This window comes from Plectrocnemia conspersa, unplaced genomic scaffold (assembly GCF_051122295.1).
Source record: "Plectrocnemia conspersa isolate PC_06_02 unplaced genomic scaffold, ASM5112229v1 ptg000001l, whole genome shotgun sequence".
Lineage (NCBI taxonomy): Eukaryota > Metazoa > Arthropoda > Insecta > Trichoptera > Polycentropodidae > Plectrocnemia > Plectrocnemia conspersa.
The window spans coordinates 2,099,828-2,122,859 of record NW_028277165.1 but is presented as its reverse complement, the minus strand read 5'-3'; the positions used below and the strand labels follow the sequence as shown (position 1 = coordinate 2,122,859).

At 26.8% G+C, this 23,032-nt stretch overlaps 1 protein-coding gene across 1 annotated transcript; it reads right to left on the bottom strand.

The window, feature by feature from the left end:
- Positions 1 to 53: 53 nt before the first annotated feature.
- Positions 54 to 22,381, bottom strand: LOC148238394 (putative fatty acyl-CoA reductase CG5065). Its single transcript, XM_088184778.1, has 13 exons — positions 22,228 to 22,381; positions 18,429 to 18,551; positions 12,267 to 12,360; positions 5,428 to 5,594; positions 1,835 to 1,925; positions 1,625 to 1,770; positions 1,443 to 1,552; positions 1,317 to 1,388; positions 1,116 to 1,236; positions 932 to 1,054; positions 744 to 863; positions 419 to 676; positions 54 to 352 (listed from the first exon to the last, which is right to left on the bottom strand). The coding sequence occupies exons 2-13, from the start codon at positions 18,545 to 18,547 to the stop codon at positions 187 to 189; spliced, it is 1,587 nt and encodes a 528-aa protein (XP_088040904.1). The 5' UTR covers positions 18,548 to 18,551; positions 22,228 to 22,381; the 3' UTR covers positions 54 to 186.
- Between the last annotated feature and the right edge of the window lie 651 nt (positions 22,382 to 23,032).

Below are 23,032 nucleotides of genomic sequence, written 5' to 3'. Positions count from 1 at the left end.
CATTTTATATCATTGGTACTTTAAAATTGCGACATATAAAATAATTGAGCATTTCACAAATGTATTCTAAATTGTCATTTGATATATCAAAACATATTAATTTTTTACGGCTGTATATATTTGCTTATATAAATTTGGTTCATATAACGACACGTAACATATAATAATAAAAATACGATATATAAATCAGATCTCTATGGTTGACATTGGAGTTTTCGCTTGTGCAAAAGTCGTGGTAGTGGTAGTTTCAGTATTAAACATATATCTGTAGAACATTTCTATATAATCGCTCATCAGCCAAATGATCAATACGAAGAACGCGAATTTAGTCAATTTATCGACGCAATACATCCTAAAACACAAAAAGTAATTATCTATTCCATAATAATATAATATAACCAAAATAATATATACTAACACTTTCATATGTCTTCTAGCGGCTGGAAGAGTATCTTCAGGTTCTTTCAGAATATACAATCTAGTAGCTTTGATGCAGTCTTCAAAATATTTCGATATATCCAATTCATTACCGTCAATTTTATAAACTTGAGCTTCTTTTTTATTCATGAGGGTCCTCACGTGTTGTATGTTATCCGATTTAAAATCCCATTGATTATTGGCGTAGTACTCGAACACTTCAAAACCTTTGTTTATACGACGTTGAACTCTCATCAATCTATAATCATTTAGAGCAAATAAAATCTAAATAAACTACAACAGTATTATTATGGCAATATACTTACACTGGCTTATGTCCTGTCATGAATAATAGCGAATCTACTAAAAGTGCTGGGAGCAAATGAAAGAAGAAGACGCACAAGTTGTGTATCCATCTGATTGACTTCATAGAACCACCAGGATACCTAAAAAAAGCAATTTGACCAAAAAATTCGATTTAAAACATATACAACTAATTTTAATTAAAGCTCACCAAGCAACGCCATTCAAAGGTACTTTATTGACAATTATACTTCTGCCGACGTCGATCATCTCTTGCCATGTCACTTTGATTTCTGCTGAGCTTGTGATATTGTATATAGATTTTGAAGTTTGTCTGTAAAAATACATAAGCATCAATCTCAGACTTAGGTGCAAAAAATAGATACAATACTTACTTATTAGAGACATAGTTCCAAGCACATACCAATAGACAGTTCACTGTAATATCTACTGGTAAATAATCGGCATATTCGTTGGAATTGCAGTACATGCTTCTTATGACTCCCTTTCCAGCGCCTAAAACATAGCATAAGTAACACTTAACCTTTTGTGCTCAAAAATAATGTAATGTAATGATCGTACTTGAACATATTTACCAATCAATAATCCAACTGGTCCATTTATGTTATCGGTCCATCCAGGAACAGGCTCTTTCCAAATTGGTATAACTAAAATATACAAATTAAGTGCCACTCTTTAAAATATTTACATCAATAACTTACCAATCGAAGGTCTGACAATCATGGCAGGAATATCTTGCATGGCTTCAACTACTAGAGCCTCTGACAAGCATTTTGTAAAGGCATAAGTGTTTGGCAGCGTATCCAAAATCCTAAAAAAAAAAACAACGCATGTCTTATTATCCTTGATTCATATTATTAAAGTCTCATTATTGAATGATTACTTCTCGGTCATTGAATTGACGACATCGTCGTCCAACCATTCTACGCATTTGATCAGATTGTGAGGATTCACTGGTGGAGGATAAGGCTTCTCTTCCAAGAGCTTCTCATGAAGATGGCAATAAGCAGTAGATATGTGACAAAAGAGCTGAAAATTATAAAAAGCATGTGTTATCAAAAATAAGTATTATAAATCAAAATAAATATCATACCATAAGATCTTTGCATTCTCTGGCCAGCTCCAAAACAAACTTAGTGCCTCTAGTGTTTAATAGAACGGCCTTCTTCAGTTCCTCATCGAACCTGAATTTAATAATTTAAATTAAAGCATTTTTAAGTAAACAATGAAAAAATAACCACGTAGTTTACTACAAGTCAAGGTACCCAAGATGAAAACCGATAAAAAAATAAACAAGGACGCAGTTTATAAATTTATAGCCGTTGATCGTCCGAGCAGGTAAAATTTAACATCCATTTTTTTTTATTGTGTTGATAAAATTAGCATATTCTCATAAATATGAAAGATCTGTGTCAGAAAAAGTCATCGAACTTTACGCTTCGAACAAATCGATTCATGACGGATCTGTGGCTGTAACTATGTATAACTATTATTATCAACCTTCACCTTGGTTATAATTTGAGACGTAACGACCGGTTTGATTTGTGAGGCATGTAAATCTATTATGCACTTATATAAAAGTAGTTTTCCATATTTTTAATACATTTACTCGTGTGTATGTCAGAAGTATGTGATCTTGCGATAAGTTTGCTCAAGGAAAAACATTATAATTACTTTTTATGCAGTCAATTGGGTAGATGTTGTATATTATTCACGCTATTTAATACGAGATCATAATACGGAAGAATATAACAAACAATGTTGATTTATTATTCTTAATAATATGATTTCATAGAATACAATTTTTAACGATCATTACTAAAAAGAGAAATGAATAAAATACTGGTTTTTAAGAACTGTGATTATTATTGCAAGACAGACTTGCAAAACGATGTCAAGCCAATGAAAAATATAAAATGTTTATAAATACTACCACTAAACAAAGAATGACACAATTGAAAGAAAATAGTGGGTTTATATTATAAACTACACTCCACTTAGTTCAATCACCCAGAAATGATATATCTATACATAATATATTATTTTAGATAGCCTCAGGTATAAATTGCCTCACTATAAATGCCAACTTTACACGAAAGAAACTATTTGCTTTGTAAGATTTTATATATCATTGTATATATAGTGTTATATTCTGGTTATTTCAAAGATTAAATATGTTTTTAGAAATTTAAGTATTTGTTTTCAGTGACAATGGAGATTTGGATATTTTAGAAATATAAGATTCTCAAATTACTATATCATTTAATCAAATAATAAACCTTCTATATGTATTAGTAATATCTACTGTTTTATTTACCACTTTAAAGATTATTATTTAACTATATTGCTTACTGAAGGATTGAATAATTTGATAATATCTTTTGTAAATTTTATAGATATGTTATTTATTTTGAGATTTTTTACACCGTTGTTTTCAGTGATAATAAAATTGTATTTTTTATACAAAAGATAAAATATGTTTTAATAATTACAAATAAAATGGTATTTATCTTAAGATATTTTAGCGTTTTTTTAGTTTCAATGAAATTGTTTTAATGATTACTTTCAATTTGAGAGATACTATAATATTCTTAAATAAATGTATGGTTACCATAAAAATGATTTTTTATATTTATTTAATAGTATGACCTGTTATTTTTTACAAATAAAATGCTTTAGTTTTTATATTTTTTTAAGCTTTGTTTCAATGAAATATTTTTTTTCTTAAGATTCTTAAAAATTATTTGCTATTTTGAAGATTTGAAAATTGTATGGTTAGATCTTCTTTAATTATTTTAAAATATCTCTGTTACTTTGGTAAAAAATATTTATTTTAGATACAATGCGATGTTTTCAGTAATAATAAAATTTAAAAATAATTGAAATGCTATTTTAAAGATATAAGATTTTTAAACAACCGTATAATTTACTATAAGATTAGATATTTAATATAGATTTAAGGTCGGAATAGCATAGTCAGTAACGTCTCAGACTAGTAACTCTGAGATTACGGGTTCGAGCCCCGGCAGGGCACTCAAATTTTTATTTATAAAAAATGCGCTATTATTAAAAAAATCCGGCTCCAGCTACAGATTATAAATTATATTACACAAATTTATAATTATTAATATAGATGTCACCGATTTTCAGACTTTCAGTCTGGTGGTTAATACTTCAGTATATCTAATTGACTTACTCAGTTGGTACAAATTTACCCCGTTGTAACGCATTGGGCTTACGCCTGTCAGGTTATGACGTAAGATTTAATAAATTATTAAAATAATATTAAAAGATCTTCTTTATTGATTTTTAAATATCTGTTGTTACTTATATCGAGATAATTAATTTTTAGATAAAATATGATACAAAAATGAGATGCTATTTAAAGATGTAAAAACAACCGTATAATTTACTATGAGATTAAAAAGGACCTTACTTTAAAAAAAATTAAACGGATAAAATCATTTATAAAAAAAAACATCTCATTTTGAAAGTTAAAATAAATGGTATTAAGATAAAAAAATGTGTGTGCCGTCTATCGTCGTTATCATTATTTCTCTACAATAAAGAATATTATTATATAACTATAGAATATATTTTTTAAAAAACTGAAATATTTTTTAAATAATTTTTGTTAAAAAATAACTATTATATTTAACTTTTGACTTAATTTTTTTTTGTAAAAACTATTTTTAAACTAATTTTGAAGTAGCAATAACCCACTTCTTAATTATCTATTCTTATACAATATGCTTACAATAGAAATAGTGGCTCATTAGCTAAGAAAAGTTTGACATACCAGCATAATAGCTAACAAAACACTTATGGACTTAAGTATGCTAAATAGATTCGCCCCATATGAACATAAAATCTGTCTCTATCTACTTGAGAAGCATTATCAAACTACGTGGTGCAATAATGGTATAGATGACATTGAACGCCAGGACAAGTTCATAAACTAGATAAGATTTATTTGATAAATAATTATACCAGTAAATGTTTTTTGTACCGTTGCTCGTCGTCGGCAGACGAAAGATTTTTTTTGTTTAATAATAAAATTAAAATTTAATATACATACAAGGCAAACAAAAAAAAAATATAAAAATATGTGAGTGATTCAATTTTCTCTATTTATCTACAAATATTATTTATTTACTCGTCAACAATTTTACTCTTAATTAAATAAAAAAATGTTATTATATAATAATAAAATAGTTTAGGCTCAATATTCATTGCTTATTTTATATTATTAAATCTTGCATTGTAACCTGACAGACGTAAGCCCAATGCGTTACAACGGGCAAATCTGTACAAACTGAGTAAGTCAATCAGAATACCTACAAGTAAGAATTAACCACCAGACTGAATTTTTATTTTAATAATAGCGCATTTTTTATAAATAAAAATTCGAGTGCCGCTGCTGGAGCTCGAACCCGCAACTTCAGAGTAACTAATCTGAGACGTTACGGACTACGCTATTCCGTTCTTATATAAAATTATAAATTATGCTATCAGCTTTATCATAACTATATAATCATCTGCTACTATATACTATATATATGAGCAGCAGATGATTTTTATTTAAAAGTTCCTAAATTAGCAGCAATTCAGTATCATAAGAACGAAATATTTGTAGGTATAATATAATTAAACTATTTTTTCAGACTTACTAGGAATTATAAGTACCTGATGGTAGCTGCTGAGTGATAGATAAAATTGATGTTATCTCGAAGCATAGCCCTGTCTTGTTCTCCAATTCCAAGACCCGGTGACGTCACATCTCCGGCTATAAATTTTATTTTGCTAGTCAAACCCGCTGTACCGCCCCTCAGCGCTCGCACCTTATCGAAAAGCTGAAAAACATAAACACATTTTTTATATTAAGAAAAAATTAAGAATATCCTAGAATAAGCAATATAACAAGGTCATCAAGCAATCAATCGCATGAGTAATTTAAGCAATTAAGCTATTTAATAGCGGATTTTTCTCAACAATTGTGTTGTGCGCGTGTGTATGGCGCAATATAATAATATCGATGGAATTATTTGGAGCGCGAGTATTGCACAATTTTATAATAATTTAATCGAAAAAAAATATTTTTTATGCTGTAATTGCGAGAGTGGTGGGATCTCTGCGGTCGAGTCTTGACAAAGGTCAAGTTTTGCTGGTTGGATTGTTATTTATTAATTGCAATCGTAATGGTACATTAGGTAATATGCATATTAAAAAGATAAAAAAGAATTAATAAATCACACTTGAGTGAGTAAGTCTTCTGTTACAACAATTGTAAACTATTTTACAGCTTAAAATCAATACACGTAGCTGTCGCAATGTACGACGTAGATTATCCGTGAGATTAGGAAAATCTAGGAAAACCTATTATGTGATACTTAATTAATTAGAATTTTAATTATATATTAATCACCACTACCGATCTTCCAAACATGATATAAATTGCAAAAACACTAGATTTCGTATGAGATTCGAATCGAAAATATAAAATTTTATTTGAAGAAAATATTTCTTTCAGTTTGAAATAAAAATCTCATTTAATTTTAATAGTTAGTTAATTTTTTTGCTGCAATACTAAAACAAATAGCTAACTATTTTTTTTTACTTAGATCTATTAAAAATCCTTGCAAATAATAAACTTCTTATTTAACAGTAAAATATCGCATTTTTATTAGTTTCAAATGTAGTTTTTAAAATTTTTTTTAATTATTAGCATATTATAAAAAAAATACAACTGATAAAAATCAATATTTGTTTACGTTAAAAAATATGAATAGCAGTAGAAAAAATATTCTAATACTACATTTTATAATAAATCACTGTTTAAAATACCATACTTTAAACTAAAATAAATATGGTATTTAATTTCAGAATTGTCAAAAGAAATTGTGCTGATATAAAAAAAATATTTTTGCACTTTATTAAACATAGTAATTCATGAAAAACTTCGCTAACAATTAATACGCCATTTATTTTAAAGAAAAGTTTAATAATATACCATTAGTATATCAGTATTATTTATAAAATCCAAAATATTTGCATTAAATTGCTATTTTCTCATCATAAAAGATTTGTCTTTTCAATAATTTAAATATCAGTTTAATATATTATTTTCTTTAATATAAATAAAATATTCCAATACACAAGTCAATATTTTATACAAAAAATTGTAATTAAAATAGCCATATTATTATTAGATAAGCTTTCCAAAAAAAATATCTATTCATTAAAAACACTCACTTAAATAAGTACAAATTTCGTGATAATTGAGTTTTTAAATCTTGACATCAAAACAGAGAGACGAAATGTTTGCACTAGTTTATTATATTTTACATTGTATTTTATAAAAATATAAAGACCATTGTCGATATATTAATAAAGGAAATAACAGCAGTATAAGTAATAAATAAAATACACATAGAATTATTCATTAAAATAAAAAACAGTGGACCACAGTGGTAATCTGAAAAGATTAAATATTTGCCGCTTTAAGAAAATATATTTTATGCATTTAGGTTTATCATTAAAAAGACCGTTTCTGACCTGCCTTAGCGGCCAACATAATTTTGATTCAATAAACTTACCCTTATGTAATTGGTCGTTTCATAGAAAAAGGGGCGGACGAAAAATCTATCATGGATATAAATACTGAAATTTGAGCAACCAAGAATCACTTCCTTTCAGACGCTTAGATTTTTTTCTGACAATACTGGAATCTACACTTGAACATCCACATCGGAGTTCAAGGCATTAAATCATTATTTTTTAAAATGTTGATAATATTATTTATTGTATTTAATTAGGATAGACTCGTGAGGCTTATGTAGAAGAAGAAGCAACCATCCAAAGATAGTACTTTATTACCAAAAACATAAAAATAATTTCGCAAGCGAGAAAATACGCGACGACTTGCGCAAAAAGTGAAAGTGTCCGAGAAGAACAGGGAATGCGTTGCAGAATGATCTCGTTTTCCGCGTGAATATGCGACCTTGAATGACGTGCGCGAATGTTAAATCATAATAATTAACCAACTTTGCAAGAGCTTAAAAAAACGTTAGTGAACTCATTGTCAAAAGTCACAATTGAATCCGTTTTTTTATTTTTTTTTATCGAAACCAGGTAAATGGATCAAACAACAAACGATGCTTTGTTTCCATTTTTTGCGATTAAATTTCAATCGACACTCAATTTGTAAATCGTTATTTCGATTTCGTCCGGCAACCCAGATATAAGACCGGATTGACCTTGAGTGAAAGTCACACTTAACCATAAGCCGTGACATAACGCATTACGATGCGCAACCGATTTTTTATAACATAATTATCACAATTTGGGTCAATTAAGCTTTATTTACATTCGGAGGCATTGAATTATTGACGGTATTACTTGGTGTATGAACATCGTTGCGTTATGTTTCTAATCCAAAATAGGCCATACACATCAAATTGTTTTTTCATCACTCGATAAAAAAATAGATTTTTATATTTCGTACGCATGAACGAGCGTTACACAATAACGTAGTACGTTAATGGCTAAAATAGATGTTTTGTGGTTGGGTTAAATCGTCAAACTTATTGTATTTTACCACCACCGAACAAATGTAATTATGATGTATATTTATGATCAATAGAATTATATTTTTTATTAAGTTTAGCTAAACCATCATTTTTTTAAAGAAACTCAAACAAGTTATGCTGGAATTGAGAAACGTCTCGATGACTAGGCGTATCGTTTTTCGCAACAAGCAAATTGATACGAAAAAGACAGGGAGCTACTGTTTTTAAACTTTCTGAAATCTTATCCCAACAGAGAGTCAAAGTAAATAGTATAAACTAAATTACGAAACAAAAATTTTTGACATGTCAAAAAATATAGAATATTTATATTTTACAAATACTTGTCATAGTTCTAAAAGTATTATTAATTTCTATCATGTCGAAGTATACTTTTAATTCAGATCGTTCGTCATAGATTATGGTTTTCTAGATTTTAATAATCTTGCGGATAAATATCATAATTATTGATAAAAATAAATTTGAGCAAGATTATGCAGCTTATAATAAATAAATTTAATGTCACTAATTTACAGACTCTGATTGCAATATTATGTTTCTAAATAGTAATTGTTGGTTGTTTTTACCCCGTTGTAACGCATTGGGATAACGATAGAGATTCACAATAAAATAATTAAGTGGTCACTAAACTAATTAAAAATAAAAGCTACATTCAGAAAATAAATTAAATGATGAAACATCTACCTGCTACCATAACTTACTTTTAAAAGTTAAGAATCGCACCTATTTATGTTAATAATAAAGTATAATATATCGTCGTTAACTTTTTCTTATATACACTAAAAGTGGGCTTAATAAATAATATTTATAATATTTATATTAATAATGTATCTTCTCTTTAGATATATTCACCGACTGGTTACCAAAAAAAAAATATTTACACTACATAATCGCTAACATTAGTAATAATAATTATATTAATTTGGAGAGCAAAGTATTTTTAAATTATTCATATTAAGAAGATTACTGCCTTGATGTTAACGTGCTGTTTAAGCCATGTTTTGTGTTTAACAGCAAAGGTATTTCAGTAATTCCACATAATACTTCAGTAGTACGCTGTTTATTTTTTAAATAAGGCATCTGCGGCATACTTTAAAAAAAGCTTGAGCAACAATGTAAAAATTAGCTATATTAAGCTAAATAAATAATAAAAATAACACAAGAAAATAGATACATACTGTCGCGAATCGCGCAGTAAGAAATTTAAGGATTTTCATTCCACAAGTTTATTTTTATGTGAAGAAAAAGATTTAAAACAACGATACATTTTACAATTTCTGTGAAGTTTATTATTTAATTTTAATAAAATGTTGTAGTTTATTAAACTAAACAGTAAGAAAACCTTTCATTTTAAAGAGTAGCATTTATTAAAAATTAAAGATGGCTAACAGAAAGACGTTTTACACAATAAACATTGTGTGCAGTTTGAGAAGTAGTGTGCACCAGTGAATAATATATTAAAGACAAGTCACAGTCGATTTCGCTGCCTACTTAATAGCAATCATGATTTAATCATAAGGAGATCAGATAATTGCAAAGATTTAAAATAGCACATTTATTAAATAACCTTGTTATTAAGCACTAGGTCCTTAATTTACTAATCAAAAAACATTTGCATTAACTACAATTGTCTTTATTTAAGAAATATATTATTGACATATCACATACATACAGTCTGGTGTAGAAGGCAACGGGAAACTACTATACCTATCTGTTTTCCACGTAAATTTATGTAATACAACAATGAAGTCAAATCTCGCAATTTTCGATAGTAGCATAAAATAATATATCCTATTTCTGCTTATAAATAATTTATTCATTTATCGCACATTGTAACATAAGACAGCAGGATAAAACCACTAAGTAAATAATGAGACACCAAACTGAAATCAAAATCTGTCATAAGCGTTGCTTATTTTATTAATTACAAACAATCAATAAATATTTTTTTAATGCTTATTACGATATTCATCCGCGAGCTTAAAAAATCTATGAAAACTAAATTTGTAATGCTCAATTAAAATTAAAATTTTATATTAATCACTAATTTCGTTTACTTAGACGCGATAGAAATTGAAATGTTTATATGGGATTTGAACCCAAATTTCTTAGTTATTAGTAAGCGACAATTTTACCATAAAAAATAGTTTATTTAGAACTTTTTTATTATTTTGTGAAAAATCAGTAATGTGATTTTTGTTAACAATATATCGTATTTAGGCACCTTTATTTATTTATTTGTTATAAATTCTTCGTTCTATCATTATAAACGTGAGCCTAATACGTTACAATGGATCAAAAAAATAGCTAACAAATAGCTATCAGTCTGTAAATCAGCGACATTGATTTTATTAAATATTAACTTTTTTTACAGCTAACAATTAATAAAAATATTTTAATTATTTATTACTATATTCATCCGTAAGATTGTGATAATCTATAAAACTCTTATTTTAAATGATCTATCGGAACTATAATAAAATAATAATTTCAAATTCCATTCAGGTATTTCAGGCATGAGTCACTTATTTTTATCGCTTGGATGTTGAAGACCAACTTCCTATTTAGAAAGGTCACTGATTTTTTTCACAAAATAATTATCGCAATTAACCTTTGGAAAAGTTGATGGTGATGTCAAAACCTTGGGCTAACTGCAATACATTTACTACTGCTAATTGTGCAGTGATATAATTAGCATCGTTTGGTGGCACATGTGAAAATTGTGTGTATCTTATAATAGAGACAGAGTCCAATTCATTTAAAATGATAATTGCGTTCAAAGAGTATGTATCATGACACAAGTTTACAATATCTTTTCTGAAAATATATTAATAACTACTTTTTGTTATAGAAAAAATATTCTTTGATTTACAGCAATGATTAAATGTTGTTACAATAAAAAATGTCCAATAATACGAAGCAATGTTTTTGTGATCTAAAAACTCTTTATTTACAGACGAGTAATATTAGTTTCTAGAATTTATTCGTAAATAAAGAGCAAAGCATGTCTTTGTATCATAAAATAAGGATGGATTATAACAAGCATTAAGTCATTCATTGTATGTTCATAATTGCGCAGATAAAGTGCAGACATTACGTCTCAAGATGAACTTTAAGCACAAGTAGGTCAACAATGTCCCACAAACAATACATGCTTAGAATGAAAGGGGTTGTTCGGAATGTTTACCTATGTTAATTAAAATAAATATTTAAAAAAATTATAAAACACGACGTAAACCATATGCAATTTTAAGTGCATTGCTTCGCCGCGTATTACGTTACGCCGGTCGATCATCACCTGCATTCTCACAATTATGCAACAATGGAAAGGTAATGCATTACATGGTAAAAAGGAAAACTCTTTTAAGCCGAAACCTAAACTTTCTAAACCGAAGACAGAGTGCAAATAAATCGACAATTTAGCAATTAATTTAGGAATTTTTGAAACTGCCACTCTTGCCCAACTGCAGCAGGGCTTTTATTCATCGAGGGCAACGTTTGGAAAGTTAAGTTCTTGACACGTTTTTCCTTGGTTCTTTTGCGAACATAAAATTAAACATGTGCCTAAAAATTCTATGTTTCATACTGATTTGCATAGAGTTCGAAATTATCGGTGGCGCGACCTTTGAGGCGATTTCTACTACAAACTCTTTTAGATTCAAATGTATTTATGCAGGTATATAAAAACAGCGGTCGGTTGTTAAGGCTAAGAATCCAGCCTTCCTGCCATTGACCATCAAACGACCTCTAATTTAGAGCCAAGAGGTGGTCCCGGTTGGCGCAAGACTCGGTTTACCAATCGACAAAATGTTTGGTAATCGAAATAACCAGTTCTTGTGAAATTTACACGTGGTTTAGATGAAACCATCGCACTGCTTCTCGCATCCTCTTTACGAAATCTTTAAAATATGCCTTCAAAACAATAAGTAAAAGACTCACCACGCCGGAAAACATTTCTTCTAATCGTTGTTTCGGGTCCTTTCCCTTCTTGGGTCTGATCAAAAGGTATATGGTGCGAAAGTCGTAGCATGATCTGAAAATTGATATAAAATTATTTAAAAATGTGGCGCAAATGCAATTAGAAGTGACAATAGATACTATCTAAATTCACATTGCGATCGATCTGCAGTTTCATTGTAATTTTGTAAGATAGATTTACGAAATTCTGATCGAGAGTTTTACAGTAAAGTATGGCTTGAATTTATTTAGTTTATGTCTATTTAATGTTGCAATTTTGCAGAGAAAATAAATAATTAACGCCATACTTGGAATAGTCAGCTGTCATAGTATAAATAAAATAAAGAAATTGTTGCAAGTTAACGACTCATTTTTGACGTGTTTTTTTTATATATTTATAACAAACTTTAAAAAAGACTTTGTAAATAAGAATTTCTCTCAAAACCAACATTACTTAAACACCATTATATTTTCTGCTAATTATATACATTAAGGACCTTTTAAAAGGACAATGAAGTATATGTTGAACTTAATATTTACATAATAATTTACCTTGTAAATTTAAATGTACGTGCAAATGTACTGACCGAAATAAAAAAATTAGTAAAAAGTGGTTACTCCATTTTTATATATTATTTTAATTAAAAAAACCTATAATTATTATCATATGTATATATAAAAACCGTTTATTTAATGTTTTTTTTTTAATTAAAAAACACGTTTAGAATTTTTATATATTTGGAAGAATATATCCATTTAAATAAAAATCAATCATAGATTACATTAATATAAGTCTTGAATATTGAGTTTAAATTAGAAGTAGCGTATTAAGGAGTCGAGTGTTGATGTCATGGGTCCAACGGGCATCAAAAGAGGACGCGATCGTGATTCTCGAACTCAAAACTGAAATCTTTCGAGAATAGTTTGACTGTAAACAGCATCAACGACTATCCCTATGGGATGGTAGTAAAATAATAGCTTAAAAAATACTAAGGGGATGAGGACTTTCTGCGATATAAGGGTCGTAGGACAAAACCGAGCATTTTGGAAGATTTATCGCAGACGTCGTTTATGTGTAGAAAGGATCGCCGCTTGCTCTCAAAAATGATTCCGAATTTTTTAGTGGAAGATACTCTAGCTAAAATATTCCCACTTAAATCGCAGAAATAAACTGATGGCTACAAATGCTACAGTGTGGTATTTTTCAACACTAAATGGCACATGATAGCCCATTTCTATAAATAATCTAAATCACTCTGTAGAGAGGAGTACGCAAAAGAAGACTTACGATAGAAATATAATAGGATAATATTTGTAATTTAGATTTAATCTATAAAATAAAATCATTTTCTTCAAATATGAATAAATATTTAGATGTATGAATCTTATTGTAGCTTTAAACTACACTATTTTATTTACAAAGATTCGTTGTCAAAGCATTAACATATTTCTATCTTAAACCTCAAGTCGCGTAAAATATATTTTTATTAAGTTTAATATTTTCATCCTAATATATCAGTATAATAAATATGTAATTTATTGTTTTTTCTGCTTAACAAATCCATTGCTTTAAATGTTATAAACCAACTTTATTTCTGTGGCATTTAATCTGTATTGCAATTACAATATTTTTTATATATACGTCACTAAATCGCATTTGTTCTTCATATTTATATGAACAAACTGTTGGAATAAATGGTTTTGTTTCATTTCAATGACAAACCTTGAATTAAATATATTTTATAGCCTGCTGTTTTTGATACTTTTCCTATTGCTAAGTATACGGTCTACTGCCGATTATAAAATATGTATTCAACGTTTTTATTTTTATACCAGTATCTTAATTACTTAACACCTATCATTCTTTTTTTGTCAATTTAACTTTTTAATTAAGCATATTCTTGCTATAAATAAAATATTTAGCTTCAGTAAAAGTGATGAAAAAGAAATGCTACACACCATTTTTGCTAATGATGTTTTTTATAAAAAAAACGAATAAGCCCAAAGACTGAATTGCCTCAGTTATGGATAAAAATAAAATTACACCATTTTATATTGAATGAGATGAAACCAGATTTAAAAAAATTTAAAAAACTTATACCAAATTTTACAAAAAATATCAAAAACTTCTGTCAAAAAATCTATCAATGTTATATCTGCAGAAATTCTGATTCTATTTGCTATCCTTCAAACCAGATTTTTCAATTTTTATGAACCTTGAAATGAAGTACATAAATTACTTTAAAAACTTTTAAGATAAAGCATATTATTGCAGTAAATAATATATTAAGCAAATAAAAATTTAAGATAAGATACCAATTAAAGAGTCAAAGAAAAAAATATTTAACCAGCATTAATAAAATTGCACAAAAAAAGTACTTTTTAAAAAAATTTTAATATATTAAAAAACATATAATACAAAATAAGATTGGCAGAGTAGAGTTTATATTCCTTTTAAAAAATATAATTATTTTAGGGCTGCAAAAATTGTACCTTTATCAATATTTTTCAACTTAAATGTTCTTTAAAATTAAGTACATGGATAACTTTCAAAACTCGTAAAACAAAGCATATAATTGCTTTAAATATTATAAATTTGCAATATATAATTTGAGATAATATACTAATAAGAAATCAGAGATAAAAAATTCACAAACACATTTTTACTTTTATAAACTTTAAAACAAGGTACAAGAATAACTTTTATGAACTTCCAAATGTAGCACATTATTGCCATAAATAATATGTTTAGCTATAAAATATCCGAGATGTAACCCAAATTAAAAAATAGTGTAAAGAAGATTTCGCAATCACAAATAAAAACTGCACAAATCCGTATTTTCGAGATAATATATAAATAAAAAAAATCAATAGTAAAGTAGATTCAACCAGTCAAAATCAATTGCACAAAAAATAAGCAATAAAAGGTTTTTTATAGGCAATACAGAATATGAATAATTAAAGTTACAATTCAACATTTTGATTGCAGAAGTTATATTATTAGTTTATGAACATCTAAATAAAGTAAAAACTTTGTAAATGAACTTTGAAAGTATGCAATTTACCAATATAAAAGTTGAGATTACACACGAATTAAAGGTCTGCAAAAATGTTGATGCAATTTTCAATTTTTCTCACAATATTGTTTTACTATTATGAACTTTAAAATAAAAATAATTACTTCGGTAAATATCATATTTAGCAATACAAAGGTGGAGATAATATAGACATTTTAGTCTTTGAGCGGTATCGCCGTACATATACGGCGGTCGATCTTTCACTGTTTTAGATACTCTAAATAGTAATATAAAGGAGATTTAATTCATAAAAACATCAAATTTAAACTATATTTTTTTAAATTTGATTTAATTAAAATAATAAAAACAAATTAAAGAGTACAAAATCATTAAACACAACAAAATTATTTTATGGTAATTTTATAAAAAATATTGAGAGCTTCTGAATTGATATAAAAAAAATCACAAATGCTGAATATAATATTAAAAATATTTTTAATAAATTAACGAAATTTTGTAATAAAAAAGTGTTAAAATAAATTATTAAAAAATACTAGTACAAAAAATTAATTAAAGCAATAATTTACTATAAATTCAATATAAAATGAACTCACTACTCAAAAGAGCTAAATAAGATTCAATATACTAAAAAAAATAAGTACACTAAAAAATAACTAATAAAAGTTTTTCAAACATTTAATACAAAAAAAAAGAATAATAGTGATTATTGGGTCAATAAAGAAAAAATCAGAATCATTTAATAACAGACTTAATAATATTTTTCATAAAATGTAATACATTGATATTTAGATAATAATCCTAAAAAATTGGCAATCAAAGGATTAACACAAGTTAATAGTCATGGTAAATAATCAGCTTGACGTTGTGTAGAAATAAAATAATTCAGTTGTATTACTATTTTTATTTTATTTAATACAAAGGGTAATCGATATTTTTTACTACGGTATTAAATTCTAATTTTTAGTAAAATTTACAAAAATAATATTAGTGCCTTTACAATGATAAAAACTAAGTATCTATACCTAAATTTACATTGGTTGTTTTTATATCCAAAATTGTATTAACCTACATTTTAAATTACATACTTTTTTGTTAACACGTGCGCATTCCAATGTGCAATCTACTTGTATTTATCAATTATTAGATTAAGACTTATTCGAGTGGGTTTGCCTTAAGCAATACATAAGATCTATCTTTGCAAATCGACAGTTTCTTCCTCATCTGCTGCTAAATTCGCGAATCGGGGACAGTAAGAAACGCATCGGTCGCGGAATGCACATGCAATTTTCCTACAACCGGCGTCTAGATAGGAAAACTTTCAACGTTTTGCAACGTTTCGCACCACTTTCGTTTTCGTTATTGCTCGCTGTGTGACCGACTTTGTTCATATATTTCGTTACGAAAATCTCGATGTGATCATTTCGCCCGCACCGAGTCAAGGTGACCATAAACATAACGGCCGCTTATCTCACTACCAGAAAAATCGTATCTTTGCACATGAAAAAAAAAACACTTAATCCCACTCGAAGATTCTTAAGCAACGGATCCGCTTATGCGATTGCGTAATAAAATACTTATCCGCAAAATAGAAAACCATTGCAAAAAAATAAAATATCTAGGAAGTCGGAAAAGTCAATCGATCGATAGGAAGAAGTGTGCGATTTCGAAACATGCGATTTATCACACTTCAATAAACTCGGGAAAATACGTAGGTGAATAAGTATGTTATTTCGTATATATCAGATAATTACTAATTTTCGACATGGTGATAGTTTTTATACAACCTTTTGTATATGTATGAGCACTGTACGCAATATGAATGTTTATCTGCGAGAGATTTAAACGCGCTATGTCGCAAACCCGATCACTTGAATGAAAGCTTTTAACGACAACAATAAGCAAGCGTTTTTACTATATATTACACACACGTCTTGAAATAAAATTAGCGATATGATAAGAATAAATTTAGTCTTATGAAAGCGTAAGATGTGTAATGTTTACAATTTATGTTACTTTGTATCCATATATCACGAATTTACTATGTAAATAAAACTATTTTGCACTTTTTTGCCACAAAAAAATATTTAAAAAAATATCAAGCATTTTATTTCAGAAATTTATAAAAATGAAATATGCATTTTTATAAATAAAAGCTCAAATTTAACATTAACTAATCAAATATATTTAGACAATAGTTAAAAAATCAATTTAATTGACCACCAAACTAAAATACTATTTTTTTGTTTTATAAGCCTCAAGTTTAAAGCATAGATTAACGTAGTTAAGGTAAGACATATTATTTTATATATGAATACACATATATTACAGTTACATAAGAAACAAGTCATATGTTACGGTAAGTTGTAAAAATTCTGTACACGTGCATTGCAAAAATAATAAATGCGTTGTTGCACTTTTATTTTAAATTTAAATTGCTTAATTGTAAGATATCATATAAACTTCCAATTAGTCACTCTTGAAAGTAACAGGAAAAAATCGGTTTAAACCATTGGCAAAGAACACAATTTGAAATATATGACTAACAATATATATCTACGAGAGTCGTTCTTAAAAATAGTTAAAATTTACTGTACATATTTAATAAAAGCAAAAGTGTAAGGTGAATCATGATAATTGCTAATTGGGCAACTAAAAAATTCAATATCACAAATTAATTGGGAAATATTACCTTCTACACATTAACTATCGTTAGTCGATATTTTTTTATTTAAATTGAAAACATCTACAAAATATAACCTTAAGAACGTTAAAATCTGACTGCTAATTAAAACATATTATATATTTAATAATCTATTAGTAAGCAAAAACATTTTTAATTCATGGTTTCAATGTTGCAACGTCCTTATGATTTATAACTAATTAAAATTTATCTAATATATTATCTTTCTGTACTTATATGTGTATAAAGATGTAACGAACCATATCCAATCGAAACTTATCTAATGATCATGATTTTTTGCAACCATTGATGACTTTCAATTCGGCAGTCTAACACAAAGAGTCATGACCTGTGGTTTGTCCAATTTTATGCGACCTTGGCATGGTTGTCATACAAAATTTAAAAATAGTTTGTTAGTTCAAGTACCTAAGCAACTTCTCGATGAGGACCTTCCCTAAGAATCCGGTCCCTCCAGTGATGAAGATATCCTTGCCCTTGAAAGTTGCAGCGACCCTGTCCGGTATCATTTCCATAGACGGATCCATGTTTCTGAAAAGAAAAATATGACAAGACGTTACAAAATCTTAGAACGTGTAGTATATGTATGTGTTGGACACATCCGCTTTAATGGCTTATAGATAGAGTAAATAAGGCAAAGTACGTTTGCTTGTCAGCTTAAATAAAATTCCTAAAAAATCACACATACAACTGTATCGTATTTTTTTAATGCATTCAATTATGCCAATGAAAAGTTTAATAAACACTGATTGAATTATTATATTATTGAATAATGATCATCTGATTTCTTGCTTTTTTATTTTTTATAAATATCAGGTAAATTATTTCTATAACTATAATATATTATAATACATATTAAATATTTTATTTATTTATTAGCTCTATATTAAAAAAATAATAAATGCTTGATATTTTTTATAATTTAAGTGATATATTTATGTATCACTATTAAGTCTTTACTATCAATAGTTTTTTTTAAGTGCATTTTTTTTTATTTGCTAACGACTATTAAAGTATATTTAAAATTTGTAATATTGCACTAAATTTGTTTGGTAATAATAATAAATAATTTAGGTTAAAAACTAATTTGGGTATTAAAACTTTGTAAAAAAATAGTAATTGCAATGTGAGAATTACTTGTAAAAAAAATAAAATCGACTATATCATAAAAAAATACAGATAACAAAAATAATAATAAAAAAATAGGGGAATATAAATTACACATTAATGCAAATTACAGAAAAATAATCAATTTATGGCTGTTTTTTTAGATAAATAAATAATAAAAACTACTATAACAACAACAAAAACTATACGTGTTAAGGGAAAATAATAATAAATTAAAAAAAAATTATTGCATCTTTAAAAAAAATATGAAAAATTAAAAAAAACGTTAAGTTATATTTAGCTTTTGTTTATTTGCATCAGATAATAATTAGAGTTACTAGTATTTAAGCTGTGAAAAAATAAAAAAACAGCTATAATCAAAATTCTATATACAGTAGACCCCCCAATAACACGGTAAATTGTGAGCGAGCCAAAGAAAGGATATCTCACCATACGCGCCTGATTCGGACGAACGTATTGCAAAAAATTGTATGAGTATTTTCTAGTCCCCTAACTACACGCACCCAAATAGCACGTCAGCAATTTTAAATATGTAATACGTGATAGTAAAAAATTATTAATACTTTGAAATAATTTATTGCATCTTTATGGCAAAAAATATAATAAAAATCAATCTAAAGAAAAATGAATTAAATCTGAAGTAACAAAAATAACACACTAAGAAAAATATTTTTTTTAATAGCTTATAGGGTTAATAGAGTATTTTCTTTATTGTGGCAAAAATTATAATGAATTTAAAAACGAAATAATGCATATAAATGTGTGATTTATTTATATAAAAAATAAAATCGGCTTTAATAAAAAAAATATATGTTTCAAGAGTAAGTAAAATTAAAATCTTGATATTATTGTGTAAATTTATATATAATTGTATTAAAAAACTTTGGCCAAAAATATAATTATAATAATTTGACTATAATAAGGCACATATTATCGTATAATTAAGCTGTATAAATTACTAAATCGGCAATAAAAACTAATTAAATTAAAATATTGAATTTTGTGACAATGTGTGATTAACACATAAACATGATAAAATCGACCATAACAATGAAAATAATAAAAATTAACGTTAAGATTAAATTTCAAATTATGACTTATAAATGGGGTGTAACAAAAACAAATATAGATAGTGATTATTTTCAATTAAGAGTATATTTTTATACAGTTATTTATTCTTTGTGGTAAAAAATTAACATAATTTTTATCAAAATAATGCATAAAACTATTCAGAACAACTATTAGAAAAACTATTGTATATATATACAATTAAAAATAAGTTAACTTGTAATTTTAATTAATGATTCACTGTGATAAAAAAAATAATCAATACTGATTTAAAACGAAAATAATTTATACTTAAAGATGTATGCTTGACTAAAAATAAATAAATAATAAAATCGACTATAACAAAAGATAATATAGATAAAATTTTTGAATTAAGCTTATATTTTTACATTACATATAAATTTAGTTATTGAACCTATGTGTGCCAAAAAGTATTATTACTTTGAGCAAAATAATGCATAAACTTATTTTACGTGGCCCTAAAAAATATTCAAAACCAATATTACAAAAACTTTATATAGTTACAATTAAAATTAGTTAATTTGTAATTTTAATTAATTAATCATTGTGGCAAAAAATATAATTAATACTAATTTGAAAATAAATGATTTATGCATATAGATGTATAACAAAAATAATATAGTTTACCTATAATTTTAGTTATTGAAGTTTTGTGGCAAAAAAATATTATTATTTTTAACAAAATAATGCATAAATTTATTTCACTTAATTGTTGTGTGACTTAGGCCATAAAAAAAAATAGTTTATAATTTTAATTAATAAATCATTTTGGCAAAATTATAATCAATATAAATTTTAAAACAAAATAATTAAAAATAATATACCTGTGAGTTGAAATGTGAAAATGATAAAATCGACTATAACAAAAAAAACTATACAAGCTAAAAAAAATATATTTTAATTTATTTTCTAGCAAAAAATATTTTTAACATAAATTTCAGTACCTAATCGTAAAAAAATATAAAATCGATTAGGACAAAAAACATATTATTTGCGCTATTTTATTTTTTGAAGCGACTTAAAAAAGTCATTACTATAATTTATTAAGAGCCCTAGACTGAAGTTAAAATTAATACAAATATATTATAATCATATATAATAATAAAATTTTATATGATTTTTAATAAATTATCAGAGTTAATAGTTTTTTAAATAAAATAATAATACAGTTGAAATATGTAACTTGAAATGTAAATAAAGTTATCTTTAAAAATTTAAACAGCTTACACATAACTTTAAAAAACTTCAATGTCATTTTAATGCGTATACAAATATTTAGACTTACTTAACGACAATAAAAGTTAATACAAAATTGTACAAAATATGATATACGTCATATATAAAATCGTTTATCGTAACATCATCAGTGAATGATATAAATGTAAGGAATCCAATTTTTAACTTTATATTGTATAAGTTGTTTTTTTTTAATAGATTGATTGGCAAACTTAGATAACACGTATCATAAATCATGCACAGATGAGTTTCTGATTTTTTAAATGTATGTATATAAAAAATTATGTCCATTATTATGCCTAAACAATTCAATCAATTACAACAAAACTTTGCAGTTGTATTAAATTGCAAATAATCTTAATATATTTAAAGTACTGTTAAAGCAGTACTTTTCAAACTATTTTTAAACATTAGTTTATAAAGCAATCTTTATTGTTCGTGCAACAATTCATATTGGATGCTTTTTTAAGGTACGCAAAATTTTAAGCTATAAATCAATCAAATATTTTTTTAATAATACCTTTAAATGTATTGAAGTAAATCTTTGTGAATAAAAAAATAATAAATATATTATAATTGTTTGATAATTAATTTACATATTAGACATAGAAGGCTCTCATATTAATGTATGTACTCTTGTGCATATTTTACAATTCACTGAATTTTCAACAACAACATTTCTTAAACATGTAGGTAAACATAATTTGATCGACCTACTTATAGAAAATTTATCTCAATTAGAGCCGTCACTCACCTGTTCGAATTAGAGGTCTGATACACCGATTTTGGAAACGTCAGGGCACAACCGATTCGATACCCTGCACAGGATTGACTGAGTGCCTGCGGACACACGAGCGCAGGTAGGCAATGTGCAATGTGGTCCGACGAGTAACGTCTGTTGTATACCTGTACTTGTTTAGTCCGCCAGGTGTCGTCAAACGACCGCGAGCCCCTCCATTCAAACGCTAATTAAAATCACGGTTAATAGCCACCGTACGTGTACAAATACATATCATAGCCGAAAATTTTCGATACACTTACGACAGCTCTTGCGAAAATGTTCTTATTTTTCGCGATGTATTACGCCCAATTTGATAAAAACGCAATCGTTCCGCGGTGCACTTGTGATGGCGAAACTGAATCGTATGTTTAATTCACCAAAAATGGATTATATTCAATCGAATGTGCATATTTGGAAAGCATTCAAGGTCGTTTTGAAACAGCTATGTCTGAATCACAACAATTGAATGAACAGGTATTAGGTTAAAACTATTACATATGATATAAATAAATACATGCGTAAATGAGATGTGATTAAGAAATAGCATCAAATTAGTTATTTTTGGATATAATACACATAAGTCAGCAGGGTCCCGAGAGCAAGCCCGGAAAACAATGATTCCGGGCCTCATGGCAAAAATTGATAAAATAATAATAGGTACGAGTTAACCCTTTCTATGCTAAAAATAAATATAAAAAATAGCCACCGTTGCGACGTATTTTCTGAAATCATATTTTATGCAAAATATTTTAATTAGGCATTACAAAATATCTACTCA

Coding starts and splice junctions, on each gene's coding strand:
- LOC148238394 (XM_088184778.1), bottom strand. CDS start 18,547: ATGGATCCGTCTATGGAAATGATACCGGACAGGGTCGCTGCAACTTTC. Junction 1,237..1,316: donor ACCAGTTGGATTATTGATTG/GTAAATATGTTC, acceptor GCTATGTTTTAG/GCGCTGGAAAGGGAGTCATA. Junction 864..931: donor CCTTTGAATGGCGTTGCTTG/GTGAGCTTTAAT, acceptor TGCTTTTTTTAG/GTATCCTGGTGGTTCTATGA.